This window comes from Numenius arquata, unplaced genomic scaffold, assembly GCF_964106895.1.
Source record: "Numenius arquata unplaced genomic scaffold, bNumArq3.hap1.1 HAP1_SCAFFOLD_627, whole genome shotgun sequence".
NCBI lineage: Eukaryota > Metazoa > Chordata > Aves > Charadriiformes > Scolopacidae > Numenius > Numenius arquata.
Genome location: NW_027414763.1, coordinates 24,356 through 49,816, shown reverse-complemented (window position 1 = coordinate 49,816; position 25,461 = coordinate 24,356). Strand labels below are relative to the sequence as shown.

At 55.5% G+C, this 25,461-nt stretch overlaps 1 protein-coding gene across 1 annotated transcript; it reads right to left on the bottom strand.

The window, feature by feature from the left end:
* Positions 1-78: 78 nt before the first annotated feature.
* On the bottom strand, positions 79-23,464 carry SPATS2 (spermatogenesis associated serine rich 2). The gene is made up of 13 exons (XM_074167307.1): positions 23,345-23,464; positions 21,881-22,171; positions 14,115-14,194; positions 13,723-13,831; positions 12,777-12,826; positions 11,323-11,572; positions 10,834-11,046; positions 9,493-9,628; positions 4,531-4,589; positions 3,720-3,829; positions 2,474-2,576; positions 1,866-2,077; positions 79-1,103 (listed from the first exon to the last, which is right to left on the bottom strand). The coding sequence occupies exons 2-13, from the start codon at positions 21,903-21,905 to the stop codon at positions 813-815; spliced, it is 1,638 nt and encodes a 545-aa protein (XP_074023408.1). The 5' UTR covers positions 21,906-22,171; positions 23,345-23,464; the 3' UTR covers positions 79-812.
* Positions 23,465-25,461: the final 1,997 nt, after the last annotated feature.

Below are 25,461 nucleotides of genomic sequence, written 5' to 3'. Positions count from 1 at the left end.
GGCTTTAAGGTCCCTTCCCACCCCAAACCAGTCTGTGGTTCTGTGGTTACTGGTGGCAGCGAGGCAGAGACAGCGACAGCCAGCGTGAACATCACCTTTATTGGTACAGCTCTAGAGAACGCCTGTCGCAATCTCCCCCCCCCCTCCCCAACCGGGACGGCCCAGGATTAGCTCTGCTAATTGATATTGCTATAAACTTAATTTAGGGACCGAGAAAAAGGCTGGAGAAATTGGGGAGGGGGACGGGGGACGCACAGGGCAAGATGGGGAAGTGAATAAAAGAGATCTCCAACATAAAAACCAGAGAAGAGCGAAGTGTGCGGACAAAGTGTGCGGGTCCCTGGGGAGGGGGGGTCCCCGAGTCCTGCCTGTCCCCAGGGGAGGGGACAAGGAGACACCCCCACTCACCCCCCCAGCTCTCCCCAGCCCCCCCATGTCCCAGCCACTCATCGTCCTCGCTGCCAGCAGGAGGGACGGGCTGGGACGGGCCCTTCCTCTGAGGCCGGGGAGAAGAAAAAGACACTTGGGGCTGGGTTTTGGCCAGCGATTTTGCAGAGAAAGGTGATTTTTGGGGGGGGGGGGGGGGGGGAGGGGAAGGCAAAGGGCAGAGAGAGGGCAGCGTGGGAGGGGGGCCTGGGGCAGCGCAGGCCTGAGAACGCAAAGCGGAGGAGAGGGTAAAAGGAAGGGAAGAGAGAAAGAGAAAAATAATAAATGGCACAAAAAAAAAGAGAAAAAGAGAAGTGTAAACTTTCCTTGGTGAGTATCCTATTGGAGCTCCCTACAGTCTGCGTCTGCCGGGGGGGGGGGGGCTCTCAGGAGTTGGCCCCCTCCTGACGGCTGCTTCGGGGCTTCCGCTGGGGGAGCCCCTTGGTCTCTGTGCTGGAGGAGGGGGGCCCATGCCGTGCCGAGGTCCCCCCGGTGCCCGTGGGCTGCGTCTGGCCAGGGCTGCCAGCGGGGGCTGCCGGGGGGGAGGTTTGTTGCCGGCCGTGGGGCTGGCCCGGCCCGTTGCGCTGTCGGTTGCCGTTATTGGAGCGGGAGGGGGCCGGGGGGCCGATGTGACGCTGGCCCTGGGACCTGGGCCCCGCTCCTGGTCTCCTGCTCCCCTGGAAAAGAAGAAGGTAGGCGAGTGAGGGGGGCTCAGAGGGGGGGGGGCTACCAGCTCTGGGGGCTGCATCCCTGCACACCCCAACCTCTTGTTCCTGGGGGAGGGGAAAAGCAAAACCCCCAAAGTCTGCTCTGAAGCAGAACCGTCACAGCAAGGTTTGAACCAACTCTGGGGACATCAGGGGGACACGGAGCTGTTGGAGCGGGGCCGGAGGAGGCCATGGAGATGCTGGGAGGGCTGGAGCCCCTCTGCTGGGAGGACAGGCTGAGAGAGTTGGGGGGGTTCAGCCTGGAGAAGAGAAGGCTCCGGGGAGACCTTGGAGCCCCTTCCAGTCCCTAAAGGGGCTCCAGGAAAGCTGGGGGGGGACTCTTGATGAGGGAGGGGAGCGATGGGACGAGGGGGAAGGGTTTGACACTGAAAGAGGGGAGATTGAGATGAGATGTGGGGAAGAAATTCTTTGCTGTGAGGGTGGTGAGAGCCTGGCCCAGGTTGCCCAGAGAAGCTGTGGCTGTCCCATCCCTGGAGGGGTTCAAGGCCAGGTTGGAGGGGGCTTGGAGCAGCCTGGGCTGGTGGGAGGTGTCCACAGGGCAGGGGGTGGGACTAGATGGTCTTTTGATCCCTTCCCACCCAAACTATTCCATGATTCCATGACCCCACAGCTGCCCAGCCCCACATGAGTCCCACCAGCAAAGGGACCCAGCCCAGGAACAGGGAGAAGAACCCCAAACTGGGAGTGAGGATCCTGCCGGGGAGCGGTTACCTCTCGGGAGGGCTGGGGAGGGCGGCCTCCGGCATTCCCTGTGGCCACCTCCGCCGGGGACGAGGGTTTCTTGGTGGCCGCAGTGAGGCTGGCGGCAGAGGCAGAGGCACAGGGGGTGGAGGGAGCAGAGGTCTCGCTGGCACCGCTCGGGGACGCGGCGGTGACCGAGCTGCACCGCAAGCGGGTGGAGTAGCTGTTCTTTGGATGGGAAACTGGAAGAGAAATACCCCAAAATGTGCGTTCTGGAGACAGGACTCAGACCGGTCACACTCCAGACCCGGCCAGCAACAGCACTGCTGGGGGCGGGGGGGTCACTGCAGCCAAAGGCTCAAAGGGACAATGGAGCTTTTTCTGGCTTTTTTTGGGGGGCGTGTGACCAGTAGCAAGGGCTTGGATAACTGGGACCAACGCGGGGAAGGGGCACAGCCCCCCCTTGCCAAGGGAGGGTCGACACGGGGAAGGGCTGGCTCCTTGGAGAGGGAACAAAACACCCCGACCGGAACCCTCCTGGTCCTGCCGCTGCCCAGTTTTGGCCGCTGCCCAGTTTTGGGGCAAATATGCAGGGTTTTGGTGCTGGGGGAGACCGACGGCTCCTCCCCGACTCCCACCTTGGCCAAAGGAGGCGATGCTCCTCTTCAGCGCCTCCAGGTCGCAGCTGAAACGTGCCACCCTGCCCAGGTCCTCGTCGTACTTGCGCTCGCTCACAAAGTGCTTCACAGAAAAGGCAGAAAACACATTAATTCAGTCCGGGAACGAACGGAAAACAGAGGCAAAAACCCCTCCAGTTTGGCCCAGGAAGAGGTATCCGAGTTGGGGGCTGCTTGAAAAACCCACCTTGGTGAGACAGCAGATGGCTATGACTTATGGAAATAGAAACCCACATTTTTTTTGGGGGGTGTGATTTCTACCTCGGCACAAAGAGCCCTCCCCGCTCTCGGGGACGAGGGGTCTCTCAGCCCCACAAATCCCACCACGGGGGGAGCAACTTGAATTTTTTAAGCCTGAATTTAATTGATGCAACTTGGAACTTATCCCTTGTGGGGGGAGCAGGGTGTTTTAAGGGATATAGAAGGGGCTGGGGGGGGCGGGCAGCAGGAAGGTCTCCCTGTTCCGGGGGGAAGGTTTTCACCCCCGGGGCCAGCACCCGAGCGATGTCAGTATTTTACAAACCAAGTATTTGAAATCTGTAAACCCGGGTGTCCCATATCCCCATCCCGGCTGAGCACCGGGCGCTGGGTTCAGGAATGACGAACACAAGGAAAGACTCACAAAATGGTGTTCTGGAAACCCAGAAAATACAAAAAACCTGCTGGGTGCAGAGAATGGTGAGGATTAATGGCCGCCTTAGCACTAGGAGCTAAAATAGTTGAAGCTTTAGGGAAGGAGAGTAAATTTTCTGATAAAACCAACGCTGCAAACACTGAATTTGCCGAATCTGGCAGAAACGAGCGGAATGAGGAGGATAAGGACCAAGGAAGCAATGCCGGGAGAGTGAGGGAACTCCAGAAGGCGGCCAGCCCAGTGACCCAGAAAACCAGTGAGGAATCCAGAGACCACCGAGCTCGGGGACGGGGTGCTGGGACGGACAGGTATAACTGGTGGGGGGCTGCGATCTGGGGTGGGGGTCCCTCCTCGGAGGCATCGGCTCGAGCTGCTCTGTGTGTCAGGGAAATAAACCTTTTCTTGACCCAGCGGATCGGCGACGACTCCTCTCCGAGCCCGAACCCGGGGGGGGGGCCCTGCTGAGGTGGCACTCCCCCCAATTCCTACCAGGGAACAATTCCTGCGGCAGACGGGGGTGGGCTGAGAGCTGGGCTGGATTGGGGGGGGGAGTGGGGGGAGCAAGGGGCTCACCTTGATGTCAGCTCTGAGCTCCACCAGCTGCTCCTCCGACATCCGCACGGCCACGTCCGTCAGCTTCTTCAGCGCCTCCGCCTTCTTCTGCCGGCTCACCAGGATTTCCACTGCAAAACACAGCCCCACCCCCCCCAGCCCCTCATCGGTAACCAGCAGGTTCCCTGTGCCCCCCCTGAACCCTCCCAGGCCCTTGGTGGCAGCTGCACAGCAGCCCCCACCGCCCTGTTTCCATCCAGACGCAGACAGGACCTGAGCTGAGAGCCGACGTGATTGTGGCCACAACAGGCAGCTCTGGTGGGGGCTTTGCTGCTCCCCCCGGGCTAAACCCTTCCTTCCCCCCCCCCCCCCCCCAACCTTTCTTTCCCCCCACAAACCCCTTGCTTTTGCCAAGAGAAGTTGGACCAGATGATCCCTGAGGTCCCTCCCAGCCCGGGATTCTGTGATTCCCCGGTGATGGAGCCTGCGGGGCTGGGTGCTGCTGTTGTCCCCATGGGTCCCCTCCCTGGAATCCCTGCCCAGCCCCCCCCCCTCCCCGGGAATGCTGAGATTTTCAGGAATGGGAGCACACTTATGCCCCCATCCTCTAAGGAGGGCACAGAGCAGCAGCCTCAGCCGTGCCTGGGCAGCAAACACGATCCAGGCAGGGCTAACGCGAGCCACATGGCAAGTGTTCTCCGGGTGCAGAGCCACAGGTTTGGGACCGGCGTGAGCGGGAGGTGAATCAGACCCTGCTCCTGGGGGGGGCCGTGTCCCATGGGCACAGCGGCCCCCACGGCTCCTGGGGCTCGTAGAAAGACGAGAGCCTTACTTGCTTCTGCTTTCACTTTGTCCATCTCGGCCAGCAACGCCACCTCGCGATCCATAAGGCTGGGGAGGGTGAAAAAAACAAACAAACATCAAAACCACAGGAAAAGGGAAGAGATTTAGTAAGTAGCAAAGAAATTTAGTAAGTAAGAGACAAAGAGGAGGATGAAATCTCACGGCAAACACAGGCCGGAGGGTTTGTCGGCTGCGGGGAGACGCCGGCAGATGGCGGCAGGAGCTCGTGGCACCGCGCTCCCGGCTTGGCGGCTTTTGTTCTAGGAGTCGTGTCCCCAACCTGCTGGCGTCCGGCTGGAGCACGGCCTGGTGTCCCCAACCCGCCGGGGACACGGTCACCTTACCCCGATACAGCCAGAGCCACCTCGACAAGGGGAGAAGGGAGCGGTGGCCGCAGTCGGGGAGGGGACACACACACATCCCGCACTCGGCTGGACTTTATCACCCAAGAAAATGACATTTTCTTTTGAAAGAGTCACTCAAAACATACGAGGAAGGAGCAGGGGACAGGGCGAGGGGCAGGAGCACGATGCCAGGCATCTGGGCAGCCCCTCAGGTGCAGGTGCAGACGCGTGGCTCTGAAGCCCTCAAGTAGCTTATTTAAGCCGAGCAAATCAGCCCACCGACCCAAATCCCTGGATTCTGGGGCTCCGGGAGGTGTGAACCCCACTGATCCCTGCAGGGCTGCCCCCCGAGAGCGTGGCTCCCTTCCCCACGAAGGGACACCCTCCTCCTGCCTGTCACCGCGTCACCCGCAGCCACAGGGGCTCACGACCCGGGTCGTCTCACACAGTCTGGGGGTCTTTTGGCCACCGAGGGAACACCTGAGCGGGTCACGGGCAAGGAGCCGCACTTGCCAGGAGCCTCCACGAAGGGTGTCTGTTGCCATGAGACCGCGATTCCCCTGGGTGTCACGGCGGCAGCCTTTACGCCAGCGGAACCGCACAGCTACAGCCAGGCCAAATTTACCAAATCCAGGTTTTTTGAGCAGATTCTGGGAAGGCAGAGCACCCCAGGAGCCTTCCCGTAGCCGCTGCTCCAGGCTCTCGCCCTGGAGACGTGCGCACTGAGCTATGATGGAAGCAGGAGGGGAAACACCAGTCCTCCCATTACAGACAGGGGCAGGTACTGGTCGCAGCTCCATTTTTTCGCCAGAGCCTTGCAGACATCCTTCCCCTGAAAAACGCTGCTTTTGTGCTTCCCTGGAAGTGACTCGTCCGACATCCCCAGCCTCGTCCCCTCGGCTGCTGCCGCCGTCGCCTCGACCGCGTTCGCCACCCAAACCTGTTAATTGGGTTCATTTGGGTTCCCGCTTTCTAAACAGAAAAGCCGAGCCTTCCTCTCACGCGCTCGCCGCGCAACAGCCCCGGCACAGACACCAACCGCTGCTCAGAGAAACGGGCAGGAGCAGGGGCAGCCCCTCGCTGCCGACCACACGCTATTTTTTTTTTTAAGCGAGAAAGGTTTGCTCGAAAACGGGAAGAATATTTATTTTAGCCACCAGCTGAAAGGGGAAACCACAGACCGTCTGAAATGCAAACTCCGAGCAGCGCTCCCGCTCCTCTGTGTGTCAGGGAGGGCTGAGGCAAGATCAATTTAAACAATTCCCTCCGAACAGCAGCTTTGACATTTGGCTTCTTCTGTTGATTTATCGCTCTGTCCATCTGCCTTTTCAGGGCAGGAATTGTTTCTGCTCCGAGCACAGCGGGGGCCTGATCCAGGTCAGGCACTCCCAGCCCGACCGCGCAAATACAACCACGGGTGTCAAAAGCAGCGCTAACGAGACTTCACCCCCTTTTCCCAGCCATCCCCGGAGCGGCACAGCCCAGCTCTGCCCCACCGAGGGGCAGGGAAAGGGGGAGACCTCCCCCCCCCCCCCAAGCTGCCCGGAACCCCCCCGGAGCTCGGGGAGAAACGGGTCTGAAAACAGCCGTAAGGATTAATTTGAGCGCAGGAACAGCCTTGTGGCCGCAGAACTCGGGTTGTGCCACACCAACGCCTCCTCCCTGGACACACAGACGCACGCCCAGCTCCCGCGAGGCCAACACTCGCTTTTATATGAGGGTTTTTTGGGGGCTTTTTTCCGCCAGGCTGCAGGCGCACGGGCACGCACCTCGGCACAGATTGTAGCCGGCGTCTCTCCGTAATTTAATTTACTCAGCAGAGCTCAGCTGGAGTCCTTTACCCAATTTTACAGTTGGGCTGGCTGAGGAACAGAGGTCAAGTGGCTTTGCCTGTGACGAGAGGCTGGGAGCAGACCCCACGGCTCCTCCTCAAACCGAGGCGCTTCCTTCTGACGGATCCTGCCCTTCCCGACAGCTCCGTCCCAGGATCCCGGGGCACGGAGAGCGCGGCTGCTGGGCGTTAAGAAAGGACAATTTAAGAAGTGCAAAAGGAAGGAAAAGGGGGAGGCGATAAACCTGCTGAAGATTAATTAATGTCGGTGGTGACCCAGCCCCTCGAAGGGACCGAGCTGGTCCCAGCGGTGCCTGCGAGATGGTGTCTGTGGGCACAACCTGTTTGCCCAGGGCTCGGGGGACGGTTTTCCATGGGGCTGGAGGTGGCTGGAAGCACGGCCGTGAGGATACGAGGGCGATCCCCACAAGCTGGAGACTTCAGACCCCATCTCTCACCCTCCGCAGCATGTCCTGCCAAAGGGGAACGCACCCACAAAGGCTTGGGGGGTTTTCCCCCGCTGTGCTACTCCCCCTGTCAGTGGACAGCAAAATATTCAAGGAATTAAGGACTGTCAGGATTCCCCAGGTTGCCCCATCATCTCAGAGGAGCAAATCCTCCCAAAATAGGCAGGCAAAGCAGCTGCTGCCCCGTCCACCACTCCAACAGGCCGCATTTCAGAGTCCAAGGTGTCTGCCCGGCGCGACCCCAGCGTCGGAGTCTCCTTCACCCTCGCCCACCCCCAGAGCAAAGTCTGACACAAACCCCTCGTCCGGCGAGAGAAGGTGAAAGGCAGGAGCTCCAGGAAACCTCCCTGGTTAAAAGGGCACCCAGAGGGGCCGCCCTGATGGGCACAGGTTAAACCAGTCCCGGTTTCCTGCCAAAATATCCTATTTGAGTTGAACAAACCTGCTTTTAAACCCGGTTTTCCTTTGGTAAAAAGCCAGCTGGAGAGGCAGCTCAGCACGAGGGCTTAACTATGGGATCCTGCCCCGTGCCGCAGGATTTAAAAATACACTCAATTATTGCCTGGGTCATGCAGGGAGTTGGGAAAACAAGAAAAACCAACAAGAAAAACATGCAGGTACAATTTACACCTCGGGTCACCGGCAATTGCGTCACTTTGGGGAAAAGGAAAGCGAATCTCTCTGTGGGGAGTCACCACGTACGTCCCGCTGGGCTGGCGTTTGCCGAAGGAGGTTCCCGGTGGCCCCGTTCCAAGCCGGGACTTGCCTCCCCGCTGCCGGAACCGGGCGTCCTGTGGCTTATCGCAGCAGTGCTGCCGGGCTGGACTTGGGTCTTTACCTTTTCCCAAGGTGACGCAAGCGGTTGGTGGTTGATAACGCAAGTCAAAGGGCGAGGAGTTACCTATCCGGAACCAGAGGCGTGAGCCAAAGGAATGACATTTTCCATTGCAGGGAGAGATTTTTTACAGATGATGTAACTGTAGAGAGATGAAGACAAAAAATCTGAACAACAGAACCCCACTGTGATAATATTGACTCGGTCTCAGTATTGACTCCGTAGACAAAGCCACTAACAAAGTAAGAAATAAGAAAACCCAACCTGGGTTAGGGGTAGGAATCCCCGCACCCGTCGAGGAGGTAAATCCCCCGCCGCGGCTTTCCCGAAGGCCGGGAGGAGCCGGGAGCTCCGCGGCCTCGGCTCAGGGAGCACAGCTCAGCCCAGGGACGCCTGTAACCCCCCATGGCCTCGCAGAAGTTGAAAAAGTCATCCATAAACACTTTTGTCAGTACTTTTAACACCCTGCATTCCAGCACAGGACAGAGAGAGGGCAGTTCCTGCTGGCGAAGTTCAAGACGAGGAAAAAGTCCCCTGAAAAAGCCAATTTGCTAAAAGGTTGAGAGAGCAGAGCTCTCCGCACCCTCAGCAACTCCTGCCTCCGAGGCCACGGCCCGTCCGCAGCCACAGACAGCTTCTGACACAGATCTGCACAGCTGCCAAACATCTACCCTCATCCTTCCCCGCCACAGCGGCATCTTCCTTACTTGTCAGACGTTCCTCACCTCAGGCAAGAACCCTCTGTGCAGTTCCCCCTGAATATTTCTTTACCAAAAGCGACGCTATTTGTATAACCGAGAACAATTTCTCAGCAACAGACTCAATCGGCCGAGACAGCGAGCGTGTCTGACGTTGGGCCTTTGGGAATATCACCTTAAAGCATTTATTCAAACCAATAAAGATGTTCATTAAAAAAAAAAAAAAAAAAAAGGACCCGGTTACGCTGGGAGGGAACATCACGCACAGTGTTAAAAGCTTTGGCTTAAAACTGGGGGAGCGAGGCCACAAAGGATGATCTCTGATGTGTACTCATACCTTCAAAAGGGCCCCTCGACCGTAATTTGAAGATTTCAAATATGACTGTTTGTTTCTAAAGGACACCTCGTGCTGCGCCCCGAGCTCCCGGCGCTTCTCCTTCCAGCACACCAGCACCAGCCCCGCACCGAGAGCGCGTTCCCGGCTGGTTCCTCCCATCACCTGCCCCTGAAATGACTTTATGATGGTCTCAGGCAGCCACGGAGCCGCAGTTTATCAAAGCCCCCCACCAAAGGCGGGCAGGAAGACCCCAGTGCAGGCGTGGGACCCCAAAAAGGCTTCCAAAAGCTGCAGAACACGGGACTTTCGACTCCGGTTTGTTCCCGGGCGGCGCGGCCAACACCAGTGGAATTATGAAGTCTTAACCCCACGGGAATGATGAAGTCTCACTCCAAACGTATGGGTTGAATGCCTGGATCTGTCCCTCCGTTTAACTCACCTACTCTGCAGCTCGGCAAAGACCTGCTTCATCTTCTTAATGGATGCATCCATTTCCTCCTTCACCACCACCCGGTACCGAGCCAGCGAAACGGTGCAGCGCTGGAGATCCTTCACTGATTTCTCGATATTAGAACCTACCGGGAGACAGAGCGAGCTCAAGCAGCCCCGTCAATCACCCCGCTAAATCCTCCCGGCAGGGACCAATCTAACCACGGCTTCCCCTCTGGTTTTAAAAAAACCCAACTATTTCACCGCTTGGTTTTAAATTTTTCTTTCCCTTCCCCGTTAGGAAGGCACCAGGTTCAGCAGGGAGAGCTGGAAAGGGTTTTATTACTGGGGGAAGTTTTCCCAGGGCCTGTGGAATTTCCCTCCACGGGCAGGGATGTCCCTCCACGTTTTCCATTCCAGGAGAGAAATCAAACGCGTCTCCGAGGTGCTTTTGTGGACTGGAGAGGAGCGAGAGGCAGCTCCAAGGACCAACCCACCGTATCGCTAACGGATACCAAAGGACTGCATGCCTGGGGAAGGGAGTTATCTCGGAAATGAAAATTAAGGCCGTTTCCACAAATCAGGAGCTGAAAGGAGGGGTTAGTCCCCGCGTCTCTGTCACCAGAGGGGGACATCGCCTCGCCCCCGCTCTCTGGAGCGCGGCTGCCCCCTGCCAAGCCCCATTAACAACCGCTCGTTACAGCTTTCCCGTGTGGCGAGGGGGCGAAGGAGCAGCCCCCCCCACCTCCCTAAGCCAACTGCGATCGCAGTGGGGGGCTCCGACGTCCCTCCCGTCCCCACTTGTTACCCCCACAAGAGCTCAGCTGCGGAGAAAACACACAAAAGAAGGGAAAAAACCTAAAAAAAAAAACAAAAACAAAACCAAAAACCGCCGTGGAAGGAGGCTGTCACTTCGTGTAAGAGGGGCCGGGCCGGACGTCTGGCCTTTCGACAAATTCTCACAAAAAGATGAGAAACAACCCAAAGGCTGTGCCAGGGAGGGGGCAGAAGAATGGGGCTAAGCGTATGCAGCGCGAGCGGCTGCGTCCTCCCTGGCGTCTGTGGCACGCAGGGGTTGGCTGCTGCGGGCAGGAGGGCTAAACTGCTGTCAGGATCCCTCTGCCGCGCGGGGAGAGGGAGCAGAGAGCGAGGCACCGGCTAAAGAATAAGCAGCCAACGTTGGCTCGCATTAAAATCAAAGTCCAGGGCGCCTCCGTCACCAGTGCCGGGAAAAAAAAAAAAAAGGGATATTTTTTTTTTTCCCCCCCTTTTTTTCTCTCGCTTAAAAAAAAGGTGAGAATTTGGCCGGCTGCGAGGGGGTGAGGGCGCAGAGCCCCCCCGGGGGCCTTACCCAGCTTCTTGTTGGCCGGGGAGACGGGAAGGTCCTCCAGCCGCGGGGCGGGCAGGGACGGCGGGAGGGAGCCGGGGGCTGCGGATCGGGACAGAGACCTGCTGGCGCTCCTCTGCTCCGGCCGCTGCCTGGGGGACGAAGGGCTCTGGGAAGGATGCAGGATGAGCGATTTTGTGTCAAAGTCTGCTATTCCGTTCGCTAGTTCAGGCACCGCTGTAGAAAAGCACACTCGTTTACAGGGGAAAAAGCCAAGGGGGGGGCACAACACTGAGCGTTTCTTTACCACCACAAGCAAAAACCCCAAATAAATCAGAAATCAGGAGCCGAGGCGAGCCGCTCTTTCCTGAAGAGCCATCCAAACAAATGGGGATTTAAAACTGACCCAAAACCAAGTGGGAATGCAAAAAAAAAAAAAAAAAGGAGGCGGCAGCTCCTCTACTTTTTTAACCAGGGGGGGCCACGTCTGCAGCGCCGCTCAGGGAGACTGACCTGTTCCCCGGGGCCCGGTGGCCTCGCACTCCTCCAGCTCTCGGGCATCGATGGAAAGCGCATCCAAGCCCTCGCTGAGCGAGTCCACGGACTCCGTGTCGTGGGCGCAGCCGTTGACATGGAAACCGTTAATTCCCCCCTTCTCGGCGTGTGCCGACGGCTCCTCTTCAGTGGACACCAATTTCCCGGGGGCTGGGAGGCCGGGGCTCGATTCAGCTGGAGGTTTTGGTTTGGTTTTCTTCTTCTTGTTCTAAGGATTATGTGTCCACAAGCACAAAAAGGCCAGGGGGGGAGTGGGGGGGGGAAGGGAAGGGGGGAGGAGAAAAACACAACGTTAAACTTAATTCCTGAAGGGCAAATTAAGCTTACGCTTTACTGGCTGAAAGTAGCCGAATTAAGTGCTTTTTCAGGCGGGCTGGCTGTTGATCCTGTTAACAGGAGGAGGGATTTATTCGACAATGAGGACAGATATAGTGGCATTAATGAGGCGCGAATACATTATCTGGCCCTGATGGTGGTTATGGGGCGAAGGCTACACAAGGGACAAGCAGCACCCAAGGGGCTGGTGGCTGCACCCCACGGCACCGGCCCAGGGAGGGCTGGGGGGGGCTTTGGGGGTGCTCCCCGCTGGGGTGCAGCTTCCAGGATGCTCTGTCGGACCCTCATGGGGATAAAACTCCCCTCCTTTCCCACCCCGGGGTTATTCAGTCCCATTCTTCCCCTGGCCCTGCCATGCTGCTGCTTTGCACGTATTCAAAGGAGTCCTTTTGAATAATTATGATTTTATTCTTGTCCTGGCGGATTTAGATATGATAATATCAAGCGCTGAAACTTTGCAAAAACCTTTATTTAACCCTTTCACAGGGGCCTGAGCAAAGGAGGCGGCAAAACACTGGAGAAAGCTTTATGTGACAGAGAAATATATTTCCACAGAGCTCAGCATTAAAGGCAACTGTTCAGCTCCAAAGGTTACCCATGAAAAATGGAAGAGCGTGACTATCCCCAACAGTGAATTACGGAGCTCGGGTGAAATAAATGGACCCGATAAAGATTTACTCGGGCGCGGGGGCCGCATGTGCGGACGAGGGGTGCTGCAGAGGGGCAGCAGAATGAAAGGGATTGCAAGGACGGAAAGTCTAGAACCTTTCTTCTCCAGATGCTACGTTCGACACCGCGTCTGACAACTCAATGACATGCAAATGTCGGGGAGAAGCCGCGATTTACAGCTCGCCCTGAAGTTCCCGGGGAAATCACTGCCCTGAGCAGCGAGGCACCGACAGCCAGAAATGATCCCCGTGCATCGGCCCCGCTGACACCCATACACCCCCCCTGCTCTTTGGGGTCTTTGCCCACCTAAATCCTGAGGGATGTGGATTGTTCTCCTTTTATTTTGAGTCTAAATCCTCAAAATAGAAAGATAAATGCCTCGGCAAAGTATATTCAAAAAGCGTTACCTTTTTTTTGCCCGTTACAGTCCATTCTTTCAGCACTTCGCTGGCGTTGCCTGAAAGGAGAGGCAGGGATGAAGGGGTGGACGCGGCCCCCACCCCGCTTCCTTCCCAGTTAGGTGGGAGCGCCTCCAAACTGGAGCCAGCTCAAACCCTTCCCGCAGCCAAGTCTCAAATCTCTCAGCTGGTGTCATAAAAGGATCGGTTTCATTTTTGCTTTGGGAACACAGGGCTGAAAAGGACTATTCCCTGAGAACACAGCTCTTTCCAGGGGATAAAAAAAAAAGAAATAAGTAAATAACCTTCTTTCTGGCTCTGTCTTACTAAAGGTTTGGGTGCCTGGAACCTGCTGGAGCGTGTTCTGATGAGGGAGGTTGGGTTCAGGTCAGGGACCGTCCCTCCCCAGAGCCACCGCCAGGGTCAGGATGGCCATGGCCGGGGTGACAGCCCTTCTGTTGGCCCGGGGCGAAGCACAGCTGTCAGTGGTGGCCAGCGCGGGGGAGAGAAGAGCCGCAGAGAGACAGGCGCTGTCACCAGCCACGGCCTGGTCCCCAGGGTGAGAAGATCCATCTCAGGCAGGGTGCCAGCCCCGGGGAGGAGATTTGCCACCAGCCAGGTCTCAAAGTACAAACGGCAACCAGCCCAGCTGAAGACATTCCCAAGAGTTTCTCCAACCCAGTACCAAACCTCCTTTATCTATAGAGCAATCAAACCCTTATCTCTGCCTTGACCCCTCACTGAGCAAACACCAACTAAAACTCGGGCAGAGGCTCATCCCCGGGTTATTTTTATGGACGGAGCCTGTACTTGGACACGCTGAGGAGCCACGGAAGCTCCTGCCACGCTCACTGACGCAATCCTTTTTGCCCAAAGGCTGTCACTGCCTCTCGGGGGGGTCCATAAACAGGGTCCGTAGGGGATACGCAGCCACAAACCCCACCAAGGCACCGACCTTCCATAAAGGCTTGCACCGTCTTGTCCACGCAATTGTCGAAGTGCTGCAGCACGAGGACGATCTCGTTGTTGCTCCGGTTGGGGACTATCGCCCGCACGGCGCTGATCTGGAGGGAGGAAAAACGGGGAAAAGTGTAAACCCTTCGCTTTTTCTCCCCCCGGAGCCCACTCAGCCCTTCTGCAGGGAGGCTAAAAACCGCAACCCGTGACTTCCTTATAAAACTTTCATGTGTCAGGACCATTTAGCCTGAATAAAATTGTGCTTTTGACAGAGCCGCGGTTACCTCCTGGACAGAAACATATTTCATCCCCGAGAGGAGATGAAGATACAGCACTCACAAGCTCTTCCCCGGCACGTGGCAAGTTAAAAGTCTCCGAAGACACATTTACCTTCTCCTTCATGTTTTCAAAGGTTCCTCCTTGGGCCATCACGGTGTTGGACTGCACATCAAAAATGAACCCAGACGCGTCTGTGGAGACAAAGGAGAGGGAAGGGTCTCTTCTGAACAACAGGGAGACGTTTAGAAAGGGACGAAGCAGGAGGTCAGCTCCGAAAGGGGCCTTCGATGAGGAGAAAATTGAAATCCTACAAGTGTAGGGCGCTTGCTGGCTCATTCCATTGTGCGGTTAGAGGAGGTTATCGGCTGCCGAGAGTAAACTGGGGGGGTTATTGGAGCAAATCAGGGGGTTATTAGAGTAAATCAGGGGGTTATTGGCTGCTGAGAATCAACCAGAGGGTTATTACCTGCTGAGAATAAACCAGAGGATTTCCCAGCCTTGTTTAAGGGCCAGATTCTGTTTCCCCAGGTGGCCCCAGCTGACCCTGGTTTGCCAATGAGCCCCCCACCCCCCCGGGAACTCAAGAAGCCGATTCACTCCTCAGCTCCGACTCGATTTAACCAACCAACCCACCATGGATCAAAACCACAAGCCAAAGAACCCACAAAAGCCCCAACAGGGCTGGTGTCTAACAACAGCTCGCCGAAGCCCAGTACCGCGCTGTCATTTCCACGTTCATCTCCTCCCGAGCCCAGCGATAGAGAGTTAAGAGAAGCGCCGGAGCCTCCGAGCAGCGTGGTTAACAATTTCCTCCACCCGGAGATACAAATAGCAAAAGCAGACTGATAAATGGCTCTGAAGATCCAGCAGCTTGTGTTCCCTGCCAGCCACCATCTCCAAGGTAATGCCTCCCTGTTCCAAAAGAGACCCGCGATGGGGACAGCCGTCACCAAGGGCTCCGCTCCCCGTCACATAAATCTATGGGCCCCACCGTGTCCCACCCCGAGGTCCCCGCGAGCTCCTGGCATCACAAATTCACGTTCCATTTGCCTGCCAAAGGGGCTGAGCGGGCTAAATTTCAGGTCTGCTAAGGAAAAAGGGATAAAGCTGTTCATGGAGGCGTTTTACTACGACAGAACATACTTTAAAGTTGGTATTTTAGCCACGTTAGGTCTCAGGAAGGACACGTGGCCCCGGGCAGGGGCTGATGGGGGGGCCTCAGGGGTTTTAAACCCTGCTAATTCTGCACCACCAGCCCTTTTTCCAGGGATCCACAAAATCCCTGGCAGATCTCGATGCTTCCAGCTCCGCACATACCAGGGCAGCCCAGGACAGAGCTTCTGGGACCATCTGTGGAAGGGACACTTCCACCCAGGCAGGGCGCTCCGCAGGGACACTCCCTGGGTCACTGCCCTTTGGGCTTTAGCCCGGCTGATATTCCCGGCTGCTGATTCATGTTCTTTTCCCTCACCTCCTCTAAATAACTCGGTACGCGATGCCGAGACACCCCATTGACTTCTTGCAGTTCCCAGACATTGATGTAGCATTTAAACCGAGATGCCTCCAAATGCAGTGACAGAATTGTGAACATGATGGAAAGGTCAGCCTCTTATTAAGGCTACAGATGAACGGTTAAATTCCTCCTCGCGCCGGCCTCACCCCTCTCAGCCCCATGAGCAAGATTTGCTCGAGTTTCCCGAGCTCGCACAAGTTGGGAGTTACCGACTTTCTGGTCCTTAATCTTATAAATGGCGTTTGGCCTCTCATCCCCGAGTGAGAATTAGCAATCTTTTCTCAAAACCTTCATCCCGCAGCGGCCACCAAGGGCCCAGGTGCCAGGAAAGATGAAGTTCAGCTCCCCCCCCCAGCCCCGACGTGGCGCATTTTCAGCCCCTCCATCCCCATCCCTTTCTCACATCCCCTGCTCCGAGAGGGGGGCTCTCGCTCCCAGCCGCTCCGCCAGCTTCCAGCCCGGTCCCTCCTGGTGGCAAAACGTTTATCATGCAAAAATTATGCGAGGGAGACTACGCCGGATACATTTGATATTGCCCTTGAGCGCTCCCAGGCATCATTAAAAGGGCTCGGGCCTCTCCTGGGGGTGGGTTTCTGCAAGAAGGGGCAGAATTTAAAATGCCGGTGCCGGCCCGGGCGGGAGTGGGGCGGCCACCAGCCACCTTGGGAGGTTTTTTTGGGGTTTTTTTTGGTTTTTTTTTTGTTGTTTTTTTTTTTTTTTGAATTAACAACCTTGCGGGGAAGGAAAGCTCCTTCCCAAAGCCGGGGCTCAGACGGAGCGTGTCGTGTCTGACGTGACGAGTCAGTCAGGCGCCCGCACCGATCTCTCCTGCATTAAAACACACACACCGCGCAGGGCTGCCCGCTGCCTTCCACGGGATAAACCCCAGAGACGACGCCAACGGCCTCTAATTGCTTCTCTCTTCCTAACTGCATCCTCCAGAAAAAGGAGGTGGCAAGAAATCATTCGTCCCTAATCATTTCCTTTTGTGTTTCAGTGCTGTTTATTGGACTAATGACACAGGATCTCTTAAATAGAAGCACTTAACGATGCCAGGAAGAATCCACCCGATGAAATCTCACCCTCCTCCTCCCGAGCTCCCCCAATTAGTCCCTTCTGCACGAAGCACCTGCAAGAATTAACATCGCAGACCTGACGAACGCCTGCTCCGCTTCCCGGGACACGCAAAATAAAACAACTCTCCCACCCGAGAGAAGCCAAACCCCTCGGGGGGGTCATTGTCGTCCCCCCCGGGGGAAGCCAAGCCCAGCCCTGGCTCGCTTTGGGCCGGCGTTCCATACGGAGAGGCAGAAATAGGAATAAAAGCCCCGTCCCGGCAGCCACGTGGCTTTCACCCCGCACAGCACACACCGTACGGCGATTGCTCGGGTGCATTCTCCTCCTCCGAGCCCATCCAGAGCTTCATCCCCATCCCAGCAGGGAGCTTACGCCGTAAAATAGCACAGAAATTTAAAAACAAAAAAAAACCCCACTTCGACCACCAGATTCACCCGATTCACCCGCGGGCGGAGGCTTTGGGGACTTATTCACTTAAAGAGTCAAGATCCGGTTAAACCGTGAAACGTTTTACAGACTCTGTAGCTTCTCAGGTCAGCGGTGACGGCGCCGGCTCTCCCAGGGACCAGCGCGGGAACAACCTGGGCTAATGCCAAATAAAAAGCTCTGAAGGAAACGGCACCTCGGCTGCTCCCTCCGAGCGCCTCCAATTTGCTCTAATTACCAGCGCCTTCGTCAGTCCCTGCGCCGCGAGGCCGGGGAGCTGGCGGTGCCCGGGACCGCAGAGGTGGCTGGGCAGGAATTAATGCAGCTTCCCAGGACAGAGCCAAGGAGGCAGAATATCATTATTCTCTCGCCCTGTGCCTGTGGTTACAGCAAAATACCCCGAAATATAGAACAAAACAAATAATAATTGGGACTTCTGGAAAAAGGGCTACAGGGGATTACATCCCTGAGACCTTTTGGTGGCCACGCGGCTCCTCAGGCACCACTCAGAGCAAGGACCACCCCGGGCTGCACCTCCCAGCTCTCCCGTGTCGTGCTTTTCCCTAAAAATTCCACCATCACACTATTATTTTTCCTTTGTAAGAGCAGTTCTGGCCAAGAGGCAGCGGAGGTACCCACGCTAAACCCTCCCCTCAGGAATTAAGGGAGAAATCAGGACTAAACCGGGGTTACAATCAATATTCCTGGGTCCGCTGCCGGGCAGAGATTTCATTGGTATCGGGAAAAACTACATAAACCCATGAACTTTTTCCACGATCCGAGGGGAAGAGCGTCGCCCCCACGCACTGCCCTGAGCCCCCCCCACTCCCCAAAGCACATGAAGATATTTGAGCGGATCCGGTTTTGCCCCGTTTTTCCCCACTTGCTGCCTGGGTCCGGTGCCTCACTCAGCTCTTATGGAAACTATTTCCACCCTCAAGGAGGGGGGGAAATATCCCCCTGGGATATTCCCGATATTCCTCCGGCCCACGGAGGCGGCAGCTGCACCTCAGGGTCTCGGCTCAACAAGAAATGCCAACTTTCTGGCTTCTTTTCCCAAAAAGGTTCCGAGGGGCCAAGCACGAGCCACGGCCTCCTCGGTCCAGGACAAAACGTGCTGCGTTTGGGCTGGAATAAGGCCACGGAGGCGAGAGATGGACTCACAATTTGAAGAATTCATTCCGAAGTGAGCAAATTAAACCTTCCAGATATCCCATGGGAGAAGGATCCCATCAGCTGGCAGCGGGAGAGTGAGCCCCGGTACCGACGCAGGCTACATCCCAGTATAACGCCATATTCAGCTACGGGCTTGGGAAAGTGGGAGAAAAAGGAAATTAAATATGGAATAAAAATTAACTTCTTGCAAATCAACTAAAATACACCCAAAGTTCTACTGCGGGAACAGGGTGTTTCTGCCCGAGAGAGTGAGCAGGTGGTTTTGCTCCAATTTAGGGGCTCGCAGGGAGGCAGGGCAAGCGTTTGGGGCACAGGGTTAGTGGCCCCGTGGTGTCACTGGCCGGGCCAGCCCAGGTGGCCACGCTGCCATGTCCTGGCCACCACCCTCCTCCTGCTCCGGGCACCCACGAGCGGAGCCAGGCGATGGGCTGGAGCCAGAGAGACATCGAGGGAATTCAAACTGTGAGACACCGTCTTCCCCCTCCCACCTCATTTCCATCTACACATAAAAAATGGGAAATTAAATTAAACCGGTGCCTTTGCAGAGTGAGGCAGACGAAGTTCCCACGAATTCCCGATGTCCCCCCGCATCCGACCTCACTCCCGACCGGGATCTCATTTCCCAGGTCACAGAATATTCGCTTTTGTGTGTTTTCAGCATCACTCACAGTGGGGGCCAACAAACCGAGCCACTTTGCCACTTCCCGTTTTGCCAAGCCCACCAGAAGTTAGCAAATAGCCCGCACTCACCCCAAATCAGTGCCGCCCGCTACCTCCTGCCTGACTGATGTGCCAAAGTAGGAGCTGAAAATGAAGTTTCGCTCCCATTTGGGGGTGGTGTGAAGGCTCAGGGTGCAGCTCACCCCCTGCTCCCCCAGCTGAAACCCTTCCCAGAGACCTTTCTCCTTCACCAAATTCACCCCGGATGGTTTTCCATCAGCTGAAACGGCTCCTGGTTGTATCCAGATGAGCAGGAACCCGGGTGCTGTTTTATTCAGGACGCTGGCACGCCTGAGACCGCGGCTGATGGCCGATGGAAACAAGATTTATGTGATTGCTTTGTGTCCCGGGGTCAGGCGTCGTTCCCCGAGCCTGGTGGCTGCTCTCCCTCAAATCAATTAATCGAGCGGGGAGGGGGACGGGAAGGACAAGCAGACGCTTCGTTGGGAGGGGCGGGGGGAGAAAGAGAATCCCGAGAATCCAGGATCACTTCGGAGAGCAGCAAAGCACCAAACCTGCGGGACTCTGGGGAAGTGTTTATTTAGAGACCCGGCATCACCGAGGCTACCTTTCCTTCCAATTTCTCAATTATCCCTCACGGAATATGCTAAAGCTGAAATGAGCCACCCAGTGCAACCCAGAAACACAGCCGGGTCTTCAAAGGGGGGGGGGCGATGACGCCCCTGGTTTGGAGATAGAGCGAAGAGTTATTTACAGCCAGCGATATATTCAGGAGAATTTTATGCCCAAACTTTGCATATACATTTTCACAAGACTTAAAAATACCTTTCCGGGGCGCTCAGGTGTTGGCTCTGCTCTGGGGCACCCCCAAGAGGAACCCGAGGGGGGAGGCTTCCTTTTTGGAATTCGGAAGGGCTGTGGTATTAAAGATCCCTCTGTCTCCTTCCCTTCTCTCTCAACGCTCCTTTGTTCTGCTGCAAAAGGGCTTTTGTTTTGCTTTCAGAAAGGAAGAGAGAGCGAAAAGGCCTTACCCCCCCTTTACCTGGCCGAGGTGCGCGGCTTCACCAGGGACTGGAAAATATCGGGCGAGAGCAGGAGGAAAGTAGTCACCAAAAATTCACTCACAGCCCGAAGAGCCCAGGGCAGGGCCGGAGTCGTCTGTGGCTTTAACTCTCCCCTTCCCCGAAGCCCACATGGCTCCTGGAGCCCCACAACAAAGTCCAGGGAGGGGGTTCACGGCCCCCAGGAATTAAAGCCTGCTCTGCCTTCCTGCTCCGGGTCAAATATTTATGCCCAAGATCCCTGCACTCCTCTTCAGGAACCCAGTCCCTGCCAGGTCTCTCTCTCTCTCACACTCTGCCCAACACCCGGAGCAGCGACCGCTCCGGTTCCTCCTTCGGCCGGGGGTTTGCCAGCCCCCACCCCGAGCACCCCCGGGTACCAGCTCTGGGGGTCTCCCCGCCTCGTCCCCTGCAGATTTCTCTCGCCCAGACCCATTAACTCCCCTCTGCTCTCTCAAGGTGTGCTTTTCTCTCCTCATCTACTCAGCACCGATGACTCCAGGCTCCGTTTCCAGCACCAGAGAAATCAATTTCTTAACGACTCGCACCGAGGCTTCCCAAAGCACAGGTACAAACCCGGCGCTTTAAAAATCCCTCCAAAATTATCCTCTACGATAATTTCCACAACTGTTACTAATTGCTTTGAATCACGTACGGATCTAGCCGCCAAAGGCCGGCTGGGCTCCCCAGGTACAGACTGTTTCTATGCTAAAGCTGCTAGAAAAAAAAATAAAATAAATAAATAAAAAAAAAATCTACCGAGAACAAAAGCTCTTCTCTTGAGGTAGAGGACAGGAATCGTCAACCCCCTTCGCCTTAAATTATTAATTAGTAGCCAGTTCAAATAAAAAGAAAACCATAACCCTCACCCCACCCCTCCTTTCTCCCCCCACCACACACACACTTCGGAATTAATGTTTCACGGGCGACAAATAAGATCCCTCCCTGAAACAAGCGGCTGAGGCCGTCACCAGAAAAAAAAGGAAAACCAGCTCCTGTGTGTGGAGACAAAGGAGGGAAAAAGCTTCCTGCAAACACACACCTATCGCCCGGAGAAAGGGTCTGAGCGGTGTGGCCACGAGGCTAGAGCTGAGCTGGCCCAGCTCAACGTCATGGCTGGTTTAATTGGGCTCCGGGCAAGTAGTGGCCACAGGCAGGAGAAGCAAGCCCGAGCCCAAAGCCTGCCCTGAGCCCCCCCCCCAGGGGGGGTGGACAAGGGCTGGCCGGGAAGGGGACTGAGTTTGGCTGGAGTTAATGCCATGAGAGACCCCGGCACCGCTCAAAATCCCTGCGACGGGAATCCCACACTGGCTGGGGAACCCTCCTCCTCCTCCCACACCCGCCAGGGAACCCTCCTCCTCCTCCTCCTGCACCCACTGGGGAACCCCCCTCCTCCTCCTGCACCCCCCCAGGGAACCCCCCTCCTGCTCCTTCTCCTCCTCCTGCACTCCCCCAGGGAACCCCCCTCCTCCCGCACCCCCTGGGGAATCAATCCCCCCCACGTTTGCTGGGGAACCCTCCTCCTCCTCCTGCACCCCCTGGGGAATCAATCCCCTTGCACCCTCTGGGGGACCCTCCTTCTCCTCCTCCTCCCTCTGCGCCCCAGGAAAATCAAAGACTGGCTCCACGACTCTTCAGCTGCTTAAACCAGTGTTTTTTCCTCTGCTGCTGTCGGGCCGTGGAAGCGACGCGATATTTAACATTATACGGGGACTGGAGGAATCAGAACTGTCCAGTCGGACAACTGAGATGCGACTAAAAATGTCACAAACCCCAACAGGTTATACCGTGTCACGCAGAGAGTGACAACAAGCTGTCAAGTGACAGCAGCAGCCTGGAAAGGAGTACAGCGAGAGCAATTAACCCCTTCCCTAATTGATAACGTCAGAATCGATAGCACTGTTTATTGGCATTTGACGAGATCGCGTTCACGCGCCTCTTACCTTTCGTATTTTGCTTTTTAGACATCTTGGGGGGGGTCGCTTTGGCCTCCAGCTGTACGGGAAGGGGGGGGTGGAAAAGGCCGGTCCTTGCCCTTGAGCGATGCAGCCGGAATTCCCACCCGCCGGTGAGGGATGCGGGGAGTGGGGCCGGGTTGGCAAAATCCCAGCTGCGAGGGCAAGCGGGGTCTGGAGTTGTCAGGAATCTGCTGACAGACCCCGGGGGCTGGGGGGGGCTCGGAATCGGCAGCTCCTTGTCACGGCTGCAGCCGCCGGTATCGGCCTTCGCAGGTTCTGAAAGAGAAAGAAAAAAAAAAGAAAAGAAAAAAAGAAAAGAAATAAGAAAATCACTGCCGGACCGGCCAAGGCACACCCCGAGCCCCCCAGCCTGTCAGAGCCCTCTTGCCGGTGCGTTTTAAGAGTAAAAATTCTATTTTGTTTCAAAGGTGGGGTGAAACAACCGGCCGGAATAAAAAGCATCATTAAATATAAAGCAACAAGATCCCTCCAGACTGGGTACAGCTTCCTCAGGCTTCAGTCAAAGCTACCGTCAGACACCGTCCCTCCCGCGGGCGGGCGGCGGAACCAGGGAAGTTCAGAACCCACGATAAAAAAAAAACAAACCAAACCACCATTTACACAAATCCCAGCCTTTAGGGCCGTTGAGAGCGTGGTGGGTGACACTCGGTGATACCGCTCGGAAGGCAAAATTCCCTTTGCTGTCAGCACCCAAAAGCAGACGGATTTTAAACGGATTATTCCAGCGGAGCCCGGGCAGACAAACACACATCCCCCCCCCGGCGTTGGGGCAGCTCTCGGGGCGTCACATCCCCGCGTTTCTCCCCATTTACGGAGCCGGGGCGGCAGCTCCACGTCAGGCAGGGTGACAGGTTAAACAAAGAGCAGCGGAAGACGGAAGGTGAGGGAACAATGGGGACCTCTCTGCCCCCACAAACCCCCGGGGGGGGCACAAAACCTTCACAAGGGCAGCGGGAAAACCCCCCAAAATTGCCGCTTCGATACGTAAAATGCGGGTAAAACGAAGAGGCGAAATATTTTAGTAAACATGAGGAGACCTCGTAGGTTTTTAGCCAAACCCACACGCTCCTGACAAACGAACTGATGGTCTCGGCGCCGCATCTCGTTTGCTCCAGAAATAATTAGAAAGTTGGGCTCCCGGCCACCCCCATATCGCTCAGGATTATTTTTAGGGATATAGCTTCCGTGCCTGAGGAATTCAGACACGTTCCTGCAAGGCCACGACGGCGACACGGCCCCAGGGTCCAGTGACAGGGTCTGCACGAGCCTATTTTGATTTAAAAATAGATGTTTCCTCTCATTAGAATTTTCCTCCGCAGGAGTTCTCAACTTATTTCCGAGCGGTGACCCCGGGAATCTAAATCCGAGACGGAGCTGACGCTCACCGTCTGTGTGAAAAAAAACACTCTGCAAAGGAATTTTTTTTACCTGGAAAGAGAGTCCCGAGCGGAGGGGGTGGATACAAACTCCTGCCTCGCCGCCTTCAGCGCTCTGGATTAATCGCCTGCCTTCGTTTTGATGCCTCGAGGCACTAAATAATAATAGCACCTTGTAAAAAAAAAAAACACAAAAAACAAATGTGGCGTTGGAAACTCTGCTCAAAACTAGAGAAGCCAGAGAATTTCTTTAGTGAGGGCTGGAGCTGCCGTGCGGGATGTGAGCCGGAGAGTGCCGGCAGGTCGGGCCGACGGGATTTGATTTGCACGATTACACCCGATTTCACTTCCCGGCCCCCCCCGTGTGCGAAGCAGGAAACGCTCCGCAGCCTCTGGCACCTCCCGCAATTCCGAGATAACGCCGGGTTACGGAGAAGGCAAACGCTCACGCACCGACCTCTGACACCGGAGTTCAACGCCTTCCTGCCACATTGCCCAGAGATTTAAAAACAAACAGAAAGAAAAACCCACACCCCCCCCAGTCCCGCAGCCGTGCCATTCAGTCGTCTTTACAATTTCTTTTTTTTTTTTTTTTTTAAATAAAGACGAGCGTGGGTTAATCCGGAGGGAGCGTGGAAATACCCAGGCGCTGACAAACGTGTACCTGAACTCCCTCAAGTTGTCTCAAACTTAACTCCCGAAAACAAAGGAACACTTATAAAACGCCTCGTGCCGTCCCCGAAAAGCAAATAACTGGGAGAACACCTCATTCAGAGGGAGCCTGGAAACAAGCTGTAAAAAAAAAAAAAAAAACCAACCCAAAGTCTCAGGCAAAGAAGTTATAAGGAAATGTCAAAAAGCCTGAAAAAGGCAACACGTTATCACCCCAGAAATACAGTTTTACCCACTTCAAAGGAGGAAAATAAACAGTAATTAAGTCTTGGGGGGAAAACAAACAAGAGGCAGCGGCAAGAGAAATTCCACACACAAAAGTAATAAAATAATGGAGCGGAAACAAAACCCCACGGATGTATCTGACGGGTATCAGAGGGAAAATCTTCACTCCTTGATGATGTGATTAATATTTGGGCCGATAACGAAGAATCCAGAGCCAAAGAGTCGTGAGCGGCTCCGGCTCATGGCAAAATTGGGGTTCGGGCTGGAAATTTCAGCACGGTAATTAGCCGGGAACCTTAACGAGAGCAGTGCGAGGGAGGGCTGTAAAACACACGAGGGTTTTTTTAAAACCCCAAGTGGAAATTTCGAGCCTGGTAAAACAGCAAAGGTTAATGAAAGCGCAAATAAAGTCCTTACAAGCGGCGAGTTCCTTTGGAAAAGGGCGATATGAGGCTTATACACGCACTCCGCGGGGTGAGAGAAACAGTAAAGCATCGGCACAGAAATGTTAAAAAAAAAATCTACCTGCAGGATTAAAATAAAATATTGTAGTTTTACTGGAATCACCGGGGGAGAAACCCAAACTCCCTCTGGGTACGGCCGGAGCCACCAAACTCCTCCCGGAGCCACCAGAAAACTTTTCCAAATCGCACCAGAAATGCACATTATTGTTTAAACGCCCCAAAATATTGGCACGTTCCACCTAATTGGGAAAGAAGGAAAACATTCAAAATTTTTTATAGACGGCGAGTCCAAAAAAGAAACGACTCCTGAATCTATCCCGGCTCTGTCCGGGTGGGATTATTTCAGCAAACTTTGGGAACTCGATAGTTCCCCGTTTGAGAGGAAAGATGAGAAACGGTGAGAAATTTGTCTGGGTTTTTTTTTTTTATTTTATTATTATTAGTCTACGGAAGGTGCTTTTGAGGAGAAACCTGGAGAATTGGTAAATCTGCTTCTCGGGAGGGATTTGGCCGGGGTTGCTCGGGGCCAGCGGCACCGGGGGCTCTGTAATTCTCGCCGTACGGTAGCATCTGGCTAATTGGCTTCTGAGTTAAGTAGTCCCTTCCCCGAGCTATTTTAATCTCGTTGATGGAGCGCGTCGGAGGCGTCTCCATGAGCCCCCCCCAAGAGCGTTCCAGGAGAAGAAACTGTCCTGTTTGTAATTTATAATCATTCTCAAATAAAAAGCCGTTTTCCGAGGCTCTGGCGGCTCCCAGGAGGCGGGTGTTTGCCCACAGCGTGGCCTCCCGCTCCGGAACGTGGGAATTA

Coding starts and splice junctions, on each gene's coding strand:
- SPATS2 (XM_074167307.1), bottom strand. CDS start 21,905: ATGTCTAAAAAGCAAAATACGAAAG. Junction 14,195..21,880: donor TAAAAAGCAAAATACGAAAG/GTAAGAGGCGCG, acceptor TTGTCTCCACAG/ACGCGTCTGGGTTCATTTTT. Junction 13,832..14,114: donor TTGAAAACATGAAGGAGAAG/GTAAATGTGTCT, acceptor TCCTCCCTCCAG/ATCAGCGCCGTGCGGGCGAT.